The sequence below is a fragment of the Purpureocillium lilacinum genome (genome assembly GCF_023168085.1).
Source record: "Purpureocillium lilacinum CBS 284.36 DNA, scaffold_2, whole genome shotgun sequence".
NCBI lineage: Eukaryota > Fungi > Ascomycota > Sordariomycetes > Hypocreales > Ophiocordycipitaceae > Purpureocillium > Purpureocillium lilacinum.
Genome location: NW_027072112.1, coordinates 167,549 through 178,130, shown reverse-complemented (window position 1 = coordinate 178,130; position 10,582 = coordinate 167,549). Strand labels below are relative to the sequence as shown.

The 10,582-nt window shown below is 60.4% G+C and overlaps 5 protein-coding genes across 5 annotated transcripts; 2 read left to right on the top strand and 3 right to left on the bottom strand.

Moving 5' to 3' along the window:
- Window positions 1-1,613: 1,613 nt before the first annotated feature.
- Window positions 1,614-2,618, top strand: PLICBS_001860 (uncharacterized protein; the record flags this gene model as incomplete). The annotated part of the gene is made up of 2 exons (XM_018321461.2): window positions 1,614-1,751; window positions 1,926-2,618. The coding sequence occupies 2 exons, from the start codon at window positions 1,614-1,616 to the stop codon at window positions 2,616-2,618; spliced, it is 831 nt and encodes a 276-aa protein (XP_018178940.2).
- A 112-nt stretch (window positions 2,619-2,730) lies between these two features.
- Window positions 2,731-4,392, bottom strand: PLICBS_001859 (uncharacterized protein; the record flags this gene model as incomplete). The annotated part of the gene is made up of 2 exons (XM_018321460.2): window positions 2,731-4,173; window positions 4,288-4,392. 2 exons carry the CDS (start codon window positions 4,390-4,392, stop codon window positions 2,731-2,733), a joined length of 1,548 nt encoding a protein of 515 aa, XP_018178939.1.
- A 478-nt stretch (window positions 4,393-4,870) lies between these two features.
- Window positions 4,871-5,569, bottom strand: PLICBS_001858 (uncharacterized protein; the record flags this gene model as incomplete). The annotated part of the gene is made up of 1 exon (XM_018321459.2): window positions 4,871-5,569. The coding sequence occupies one exon, from the start codon at window positions 5,567-5,569 to the stop codon at window positions 4,871-4,873; it is 699 nt and encodes a 232-aa protein (XP_018178938.2).
- A 1,833-nt stretch (window positions 5,570-7,402) lies between these two features.
- Window positions 7,403-8,919, top strand: PLICBS_001857 (uncharacterized protein; the record flags this gene model as incomplete). The annotated part of the gene is made up of 2 exons (XM_018321458.2): window positions 7,403-8,338; window positions 8,407-8,919. The coding sequence occupies 2 exons, from the start codon at window positions 7,403-7,405 to the stop codon at window positions 8,917-8,919; spliced, it is 1,449 nt and encodes a 482-aa protein (XP_018178937.2).
- A 267-nt stretch (window positions 8,920-9,186) lies between these two features.
- Window positions 9,187-10,402, bottom strand: PLICBS_001856 (uncharacterized protein; the record flags this gene model as incomplete). The annotated part of the gene is made up of 4 exons (XM_018321457.1): window positions 9,187-9,329; window positions 9,416-9,532; window positions 9,591-9,777; window positions 9,863-10,402. 4 exons carry the CDS (start codon window positions 10,400-10,402, stop codon window positions 9,187-9,189), a joined length of 987 nt encoding a protein of 328 aa, XP_018178936.1.
- Window positions 10,403-10,582: the final 180 nt, after the last annotated feature.

Sequence of the window (10,582 nt, the reverse complement as noted above, 5' to 3'; positions counted from 1 at the left end):
CTTCTACCTCCCGGCAATTCATGACCTGTCGGTCTCCATCGATAATCCGAAAGATTTCTCGTGGCATGATCGAGCTCCGACGCCTTCCTCACTCAGGTCTCTGGAGGTGTACCGACTCCGAGAAAACCGACTTGGGCCACTCCTCACGACTCTTAGCGGACTTCAAAAGCTGCACTGGCATTGCTTTTATCAGGATGACCTGGACTGCGACGTCAGCAGAGACGTTGTCGATCTCGACGAGGTGACCAGAGCGTTGGGTCGTGTTGGTAATACTCTCATAGACCTGACGATTAAGGCGGAAACAAGCCCTGCCATATTGGCCGGAGACTATGAGCCGCCTCCTTTGGCAATTAGCGGATCGCTAATGGGCCTATCCCGTTTGCGTCAAGTGAAGAAGCTTTGCGTGCCGTGGGTTTTCCTGATGGGGCAGTCACCTCCCGGGAGATGTCGACTTGGGCATTTGCTCCCGCCAACACTTGAGCTTCTCAAACTGTCAGCCGATTTAGATGAGCCCGCGGAGAGATGGATGTGGTACGATCCCGATTCCATCATTCAGGCCATCAAGTCCGCTGTGCACGACTCGACCATGTCGTCATTGCCTGACTTGCGTCGCATCATTCTACCAATACCGCAATGCGTTGGCGACTTGACTGAAGAGAGAAGAGTGGAGCTCAGACAGCTAAGCGACAGCGTAGGTATACAATTGGAACCGGAGGATGATTGATACCGTACTTTTTGGGGGGAAAGCCGCATGTCTAACTGTTGAGATGATTATCGCCCCATAACCTTTGGGCTGGGTTGTGTGATGGGGGTTGTTAGTCAAAGCGCCGGGGGCACGACATGGCGGCAAGCTAGTCGCTTCAGGACCAGCCAGCTTCTCAGGTACAATTTTGCGACATAGATGGATTAGTAGAGTGCCTGCCGATACAGACCTGAGAGGACTACAGCTGACAGCCGGGGGGGGGGGGGGGGGGGGGGGAAACCAGAGACGGCAGAGACGACTATCTGGTTGTCGACCCTAAGACTGGCGAGTTGACGGCATATCTCAATGATGGCGAGGTTGAATCACACCCGTATAATTGGCAGTGGAAGCCAGTCGGCTCGATAGCTTCAGGATTAGGCCCCGGCCGCAACGTTCGCTTCGCGGACCTTGACGGCGATGGCGGGAGATGCTTCCAAAAACTTGAGTCGCCGTGGTCCATGGTAAACTGACTTATGCCGCCTCGGCTGCAGCGCGTCGACGACGTTTACTTCCAGGTTGAACCAGGGGCCAGTCCGCTCGCGCGACCCACCGGGCAGAGCCCAAAGCGCAACTTCCACCGACCTTTGTTCACTGGACCCCTCAGCTTCCAGCGCTCGCATCAGTGGAGTCTGCCCGCCGTGAAGCTTACGAGACGACTCACCTCCACCTCACAGGCGGCTTAGGAACCCGCCGTGGACGGACCCCCTCAGTCCCCGACATCGCATACGCCGCATATCTAATGTCTGATCTACGACGCCTTTCGCCCTCGTCATGATTTACTCCCCCTTCTATCCCTCACTTCATCTGCATATCTCGTAGCGCATTCGCATTATACTTTTATATTGTTTTATTACCCTCTCCAGCATACACAATGGCACAGCAGACTGGCAGCAGCTCTTCAGGCGGTGCCGGTGCTGCCCTGCCGCGGATCCTGCTCCTCAACCCCAACACCAACACGGGCATGACCGAGTCCATGGCCGCCGTCGCCAGGTCCACGCCCGTCTCGCCAGTACGATTCCCACCCTCTTTTTTCACCCTTTGTTCCTTTTTTTTTTTTTTTTTTTTTTTTTTTTTTTTTTTTTCCGTCGTGTATCATCATCTTTCATACTTCACAGTGAGAACTTGGAGTAAGTGCAGAGGGAAAATTAGAGTGGAAAATTAATACCGTTGCTCGTGTCGCTAGTATCTCGACATCGTCCCCTACACCTGCGCTAGCGGCACCTGTCCCAGCATCGACAACCAGCACGACATAGACGCCAGCGCGCGCAGCGTCTGGCGGGACATCAACGAGTCCCAGGCCATCAACCCGCGCGACGACTTCGACGCCGTCCTCGTGGCGTGCTTCAGCGTGCACCCGCTCGTGCGGGAACTCGCCCCGGCGGACGTCGCAGACGACAGGCCCGCCGTTACCGGCATCTTCGAGGCGGGCGTGCACGCCGCCGTCGCCCTGACGCAGGCGACCGGCGGCGGCGGCGGTGGCGGTTCCGGCGCGCAATGGGGCATCATCACCACGGGCGAGTTCTGGGAGAAGCACTTGACCGAGGGTGTCGTCGCGGCGGGCGCGGACGAGCGCTTTGCGGGGACGTTCTCGACGGGCCTCACGGCGGGGCAGATGCATAGTCTGTCGGCGGAGGAGGTTAGGGAGAGGCTCAGCGTTGCGGCGAGGAGGCTGCTGCAGAAGAGGGATGTGCGGTGCATAGTCATGGGCTGTGGCGGGATGGCTGGGCTGGAGGACACGATTCGCGCGACGGCGCGCGAGGTGCATGGCGATGCGGTGGCCGACAATCTTTACATCATAGACGGTGTCAAGGCGGGCATCATGTACCTGTACCAGGTCCTTGCCAGCAAGAAAATGTATAGCGCTCATAAGTCATAGATTTAGTGGTCAAATTAATAGAAGACGCAGTCGCTTATAACCAAGACCTCGCAAACAACGCTTGTATACGCTCACATCATGTAGCCAACTGCGGCCGACGCACAAGCAGCGGCTAGTCCAAGCGCCGCGTCCTCCCCCACACCTCGTCGGCGTCTCTCTTGCCTCTCGTCTCGGGCACTCGCCACGAGACAAACACGGCAGACACGGCCGCCAGCGCGGCAAACAAGAAATACACCCAGCCCTTGCCGCCGAGCGCATTGTTCAGCGCCGTGTTGACAATCGGGAAGAACTGTGCAACGATGAACGTCGCCACGTAGTTGGCCGCCAGGCACCAGCTCTGCGTCGCGCCCACGGCCTCCTGCCCGACCAGCTCCGACGCCATGATGAACGGCACGGGGCCCAGCCCGACGGCGAAGAAGGCCACAAAGAAGAGCACGGCAATGGCCGACAGCATCTTCACGCCGTAGACGATGGCAAAGGCCAGCACAAAGGAGCTGGTGCCCTGGCCCACGATGGACAGCAGCAGGCACGTCTTGCGCCCGAGGCGGTCCGGCAGCGGCGAGCAGGCAATGGTCATGCCGAGGTTGACGACGGAGATGAGGATGGTGAGCAGGGCCGACGAGATGGGCAGCAAGTCCGCCAGCAGGGACACCGAATACATGATGATGCTGTTGATGCCGCAAAACTGCTGCGCCACCATGATGCCGACGACGGCCACGATGGCCGGCCGGTACAGCGGGTCGGCCACAACCTGCAAGAAGCCCAGGTGCACGGGCGCCTTGTGCGACCGAATCGACGTCGGCGACGAGGGCACCGCGTCCGGCTGGGACAGCAAACCCTCCTCCTCATCGTTGGAGCCGCGGCGCTCGTGGTGGTCCCAATTGGCAACCTCGCTCTGAACATCGAAGCTCTCGCCGCGGATGCGCTGCAACGTGGCCTTGGCCTTGACCGGGTCCCCGTGCGCCGCCATCCACGCCGGGCTCTCGGGCACCGCCAGCAGACCGACCGCCTGGGCAAAGGCGACGCCGGCCCCCGCGGCGAGGATCCAGCGCCAGGCGGCGCCGTGGCTGAGAAAGTAGCCCAGCGTCTGGGTGCCGAGGATGCCCACGTTGATGGACACCTGGGTCATGGCGCCGAAGAGGCCGCGCTCGTCGGGCGGGGACACCTCGCTGATGTAGAGCGGAACGATGACGGTGGACGCGCCGGCGCCGAGGCCCGCGAGCAGGCGCCCGAGGGCGAGGAGCCAGACGCGGCCGGCAAACGTCTCGACGACGGCGCCCACGACGTAGCATAGGGCGGTGGCGCGCATGGCGGGCAGGCGGCCGCGGCGCGACGACAGGGGGCCCGCGCAGAGGGCGCCGACGAGCCCGCCGAGGGTGAAGACGGAGGAGACGGTGGCGAAGGCGGCTTCGCTCATGGGGATGCAGTCGGGGAGGAGGCCGGCGGGGGCCTTGTCCTTTGGTTTCGACGAGTGGACCCACGCGGCGAGGCGGGCAGCCGTCGAGATGGTCTTTTTGCGGCAGGTAATGACATCTTGGGGCGCGTTGAGCTCGGCCTGGGGGAGTTGGACGCGTTAGCTGCGGCGAGGGAGGTTGCGATGAGGGCTGGGGGAGGAGGAGAGGGGCGTTGTGATGCCGGTGACGACGGGTTGGGAGCAGCTTGCACTTACAAGGTGGAAGCCAAACTGTAGCGGGCCGAGCGTGGCAATGGCAATGATGGTGACGAGGTAAAATGTAATGTCGGAGAGGCACTGCCTCACGCCCCGGTTTGCCATGGCGGCGATGGCAGCTACGGCGTGCTGTAATGATGTGATGGTGAATATGCGAGGTTGGGGAGCTGAAGCTTGGAGGCGGAGACATCAGCTGTCCGTTTATAGCGTATGGTGGTGGTGGTGGTGGCCACTGCTGGTGGTTCGAGCGGGCACTGGCCGCGAACAGCACTCGTACCTGAAGCCATGTCGATTTTGGTTACCCTGGACATGACCTGGTTCAGCGCAGTCGAAACAGACAAAGAACCGCGGGCACACATCACTCGGCAAAAGGAAGGGATACTGGACCAATTGAAAGTGTATTTCTTCATGACGCGTTCCAGTTCGTCGTCTGTCCTCCATGCAGCCTTTGCGCGAACAGCATTGCTCAATACCGGCACATCACCACCAACGCCTTGCTCCCACCCGTTCGTGATAGCCTCCTCCATCGTCCGTGTCTGTGTCAACCCCGTCCCTTCGCGTTGCCAGCCTGACTCCGTCACGCTCATTTGGCCAGATCCTCGAGCACCTTGCGCCCGCGCACGCAGTCCTCCTCGTGATACGGCTCCCTCTCCGTCTCGCGGATGCCCTGCTGGATCCACGCCTGCACCGCCGGGTGCGCCAGCAGCGCATCGACATAGCCCTGCGCCTTGGGGTTATCCTCGAAGCGAATGCCGTACGTCTCGCAGCGCGACGCCACGGGCGCGAAGAAGGCGTCCGCGGCCGTGAAGCTGCTGCCCGCGAGGAACGGCCCGCCGAAGCGCTCCACGCCCTCGGCGAACAGCGCCCCCAGGCGGGCGATGTCGCGGCGCAGGCCCTCGCTCAGCGGGCGGGGCAGCTCGATGCGCAGCGCGACGTTCATGCTGCACTCGTCGCGGATGGCGGCGAAGGAGGAGTGCATCTCGGCGGCGGCGCAGCGCGCAAAGGCGCGGGCCGCGCGGTCCGAGGGCCACACGGCCGGGTGCTGCTCGGCGAGGTACTCGGCGATGGCGAGCGAGTCCCAGACGACGACGTTGCCCGAGTTGTTGTCGTGCAGGCAGGGGACCTTGGCCGAGGGCGAGAAGGCCTTGAACTCGGGCTGCGCCTGGCCGGGCTTGAAGAAGTGCAGCTTCTCGTCGAAGGGGATGTCGAGCGCCTTGAGGAGGACCCAGGGGCGCATCGACCACGACGAGTAGCGCTTGTTGCCGATGTAGAGGGCGTACATGGTGGGCGGTGATGTTTTGTTTTCGCTTTCCGTTGTTTGTTTTCGAGTGGTGTTTCAATGCCAATGCCAATGCAACGTCTTAGAGTTCGAGGAGAGTGAAAGAAAGAGTTTGCAAAGACTGATCTTCCTCCTCCTCACAACGGAGGTGGGCGCGCGTGCGCACAGTCGTCTCTCATATAATAGCGGAATGACTACCGCAAGCCATCGTCGACGCTGCTCCGTCGTGGCTGAGGCACTAACACGACCTGGAACACCAAATCCGGGGCTCGAACGGGGCACACCGGCGACAGTTTGTCAGCAGCGAAAATAGGGCGGCCGGCGTGAATGGCTCGCCGGGGAGCCACCGCGCGCGCCCTCTTGTTGACGGCCGGCATATCGCTCATGCGGGTCTGGGCTGCAAGTCTTGCCCGCTTCGCGTCGGCACACGACGCTTGCTTGACCGCTACGGGCGATACGGGATATATGTGTCTGTATGTAAATAGTAACACGATAAGCCAACGCCGGCATATGACAAGCAGATACGCAGCTGGACCCCCGAGGATGACACGCCCCCCGGTCCATGCAAGGCCCGGCCAAAGAGTCACGCACGGCCGACCGACCGGCCGGCCGACAACCAAATTCCGGCAACGCTTTCGGGCCCCACTGCTCCGGTCTCCCTTCCGTGCGATCAGTCACCCAACTCCGGGCTCGCAGAGCAGTGGAGGCAGACAGTCGACGTCAAATACAAGCAATATCTGGTGACGCCGAAAAACCCAGCGACGGGAACAGCGCGGCTTTGTTTGGCTCTTGGTGGATTCTGTCGCGCGCCCCCGGCCGACCACGCGAGCGCAAAGTCACCCTATCCTCCCTCCGGTACCTGAGGCCCGCGCCGGATCCTCACGTTGGGATTTGTACCTCGAGCCTCCACTGTCGGTTCAAACCCGAACTCTAAAAAAAATAAAATCCACCGATATAGACGCGAACCCTCCCGCCCGTGTAGGTGTGTGTCGCGCCCGCCGCCGCCGCCGCCGCCGCCGTTGCCACCGGCGTGCCCCTGGATTGACAGCGTGGGCTGTGTCTGCACATCGCGCTCGACGAGCTCTCGACTTGGAAATATGCCGTGATCTTGCAACTCGTACTCGGGCATGCTCCTGTGCTCCAAGACATTGCGCCCGTGGATGCCATCGTAGACGTCCATCGCGTCACGCAATCGGAGCAACAAAACCGTAAAAGCCCTAGACAGACAGGACCCTGCGTAAGAAAGCAAGCAGGCGATCCATCCACGTCACGTACCGTTAAGCTTTGCCCCCCCTTTATTAGCGGCCGATAGGGAGATCACCACCGCCAGGTAAGGTGATCCCAAGCTCGCGCCTCCGTGTCGCCCGATTCTTCGGCGGGCCCCATCCGAACCCAAACGGCGCCGTTTTATCAGTGCGCTTCGAGCCCACTTGCCTCGCGGGCGGATCGCGTCCGCAAGTCTAAAAGCACTGAAGCCGCGAATGAGGGTGCGGCGTTCGTCTCCCTCACCGAGGGTCTGGTGTTCTTGACACTCGTCAGGTTAAACGGTTCGTAGCTATCTTGCCATGCTGCTGCTAAATTCGGGGGCGCCGCATTTGGGCTGCCCTCGGTTGCTTATCAGACACGTTATGACCCATAACTTCTCTGACGACCTCGTCGAGCTCGTTACGGGTTCAATATAATGATGCGAGGGGGCCGCCTGCCGGTCGCCGGAGCTGTGTTTCCTCGTTTTCGCATCTTGTCGCTGGACGACGACGACATCGACTGCAAGCACTCCACGAGAGGTGCTATCACTATACACACAGAGAGAACAGCATTAACCAATACAACTCGAACATGGAAACACTACCAGACCCATCGCAGTACACCCTCACCGGCGACGACGACTTTGGCTCGGGCGCCTCGACTCCCACAATCGTCCCGGACGCCGAGTCGGTCTTGGAGTTACCAACTGAGCAATCTCCTGTCGTCGTCGTCACCGAAACGCCAGGGCCTTTAGACCGGGAAGAAAAACCCGACTTCATCAAGAAGCCGGCACCCTCAGATCCAGCTGCGGAACCCATCTCAGAGAAGCCGCTGCTGTCCGAACCTCCAGACGGCGGGCTCACGGCCTGGCTGCAGGTCCTGGCCGGCCACCTCATCGTCTTCAACACCTGGGGCTACATCATCAGCTTCGGCATCTTCCAGCCCTACTACGCCTCCAAGCTCAACACGGCGCCCTCGGCCATCGCCTGGATCGGCAGCGTGCAAATCTGCCTCATCTTCCTCGTCGGCGCCGTGTCGGGGCGCGCCTTCGACGCGGGCTACTACCGCCACGCCCTCCTCCTCGGCAGCGCCATGCAGCTCATCGGCATCCTGGCCACGAGCTTCGCGCGGACGTACCTGCAGCTGTTTCTCGCGCAGGGCCTGTGCCAGGGGCTCGGCTGCGGCATCGTCTTTGCGCCGACTATTGCGAACATGTCGACGTACTTTACGCGGAAGCGCAGCATGGCGATTTCCACGTCGGGGTGTGGTGGCGGGACGGGCGGCATGGTGTTTCCGCTCATGGCGCAGCAGCTCATGCCTAGGATTGGGTTTCACTGGACGGTCCGCGCCATGGGCCTCGTCGTGCTCGTCTCGTCGCTCATAGTCATGGCCATTGTGCGGCCGAGACTGCCTCCAAGACGGTCGGGGCCGCTCCTTGAGTTGGCTGCGTTCAAGGAGCCGACTTACTTTTTGTTTTCCATCAGCATGTTTTCCGTGCTGTGGGCGGCCTACTTTGTCTATTACTACGTGAGTCTCCCTTCGTGAAACTGGGGTCGTGAAGTTGCTTGATGTAGTGTGACTGACGAGGAACCAAGGCTCGCGCGTATGGCGTCGACGTCCTCGGCGTATCCCAGTCCACGTCCTTCACCATGCTGCTCATCATCAACGCCATCGGTATCCCGGGGCGACTTATGCCCGCGTACGTCGCAGACCGGTACATCGGCGCCGTGTACACCTTCATCCCCATCGTCTTCGCGTCGGCTGTGTGCGTCTTCGCGTGGGCGGGCGTCGGCAGCCTGGGCGGCGACTACGCTTGGCTGCTCGTGTACGGCTTCTTCGGCGCGGCCATCCAGGTGCTGTTTCCGTCGTCGCTGGCCGGGCTGAGCACCGACCTGAGCAAGAACGGCACGCGCATCGGCATGGTCTTTACGATTGTGAGCGTCGCCGCGCTGACGGGCCCGCCGCTCGCAGGCAAGCTCATCGAAGTCGCGGGCGGGAGCTACATCGCGGCGCAGATGTGGGGAGGTGCGTGCCTCGTCTTGGGTGGTGCGCTGCTTTGCGCGGCGAAGTGGGTGGACCTGAAGAACAACAAGGGGCGCAGGTGGTGATGGGAAGGGGGATAGACTGGACGTAGACGAGGGCCTTGGGACGCCCTGATGTAATGACTGATGAAGCTCTCCACACTGCGAGGCATGAAAACATAATAGGAAAGGGGTTGGTGTGCATGGCTGGCCGCTGCACCTTCCACAATAGACTAATACAGCTCATGATACTTGAAACTTCAGAACCGTTATGCCGTGGCGTGCGTTGTGTGTGATTGACGGATACGTCCCTCGACGGCCACGCCTCGTCGACTGACAAGCAGTTCACTTTTCTCAGTAAGTAAACTTTTGTCCCACAATGCTCTCACTAAGCCTCCACAGGCGCTCGGCTTCGATGGAGCTCGTTGCCCAAGGCATGATGGTGTCGACGTATGGATCGCCGACACGGCAGTCAAGAAGGTAGGCGCCATTGCGCTCTGGTACGCCCATAGTTAGCCCCTGAGTTGCAGAAAATCGAAGTACCCACGATCTACTCCACATGAACCAACAGGGAAGTGCATACTTGTGAGACTTGGTTCAAAAGCGGCAAACACGTAGGTCGCTGCCCCTTGTTCAGGGGTAACGTACTCCGTGACCCTATTCCAGCCCTCAGGGTTGCCGAGCAACTGATCTCGTGCCACTGAACATCGGTATCAGTACCAATACAGTATTTCCGCGGACAGGATGAGAGAACTCACTCAGCAAGGCGACGTCTGCCGACATGTCAAGATGTGAAGCCAAGCCGGTCCCCGCGATGGTGCCAGGATGGACACTGTGCGCCTGGAGGCCCCTTTTGCCAAGCTTGTTTGCGAGGGAGATGGCAAGGAGTATGTTGGCGGTCTTGGACTGCCCGTACGCTGCCCACTTGTCGTACATATCCCCGTTCTATTCGACAGCATCGTTAGTTGGCATGTTGGACTAAATGACACGAAGTGTGTTGCCGTGGTGGTGGTGGTGCTCATGAGCTTACATCAAAGTTGATGTCACCCCACCGGATCGGGCTGAAGCGGTGACCTTTGCTTGTCGCACTGACAACGCGCGGAGAAGGCGATGCAAGGAGCTTGTCCATGACGAGGTTGACGAAGAGAAAGTGCGCGAGGTGGTTGACGGCAAACTGGCTCTCATAGCCGTCCGGCGACAGGACATATGGCGTGGCCATGATCCCCGCGTTGGTAACGAGCACGTCAATGACAGGCACGTCGTCCCAGACGTTCACTTTTTCAGCTGCCTTTCGTACGGCAGAGAGACTGCCTAAATCGAGTTGAAGCAGGCGCACGTCGACCTCTGGGTGTGCCGTGGTGATTTCATCGGCGACTTGCTGCAGCTTGTCGAGGTTTCTCCCGGCCAGGATGAGGAGACGGGGACCGGCTGTGGCGAGGGCGCGGACGAACGGCGCACTGATGCTGGTCGGAGACACGCCCGTTGTGAGGATCGTCTTGCCCTTGGTAGCGTCTGCGTAGTATGAGACGAGCTCGTTGCAGCTTGACTTGCTAGGATGAGAGAATGGCATCTTGGGTACTCGTGTCAGGGGTCGGCTGCTTTGGCCGTGGGGAGCTGTGACAGGAGGGCTTTGTTTTGAAGCTGGATTTCAGCCAAGTCTGGTATCGAGTAGAAGTGCGATGTCCATCCCCTTTGACCTTGGAACGCTGGCTCGGCATTTGCATGGCGTGAGCGTTTATGTCCGACCCCC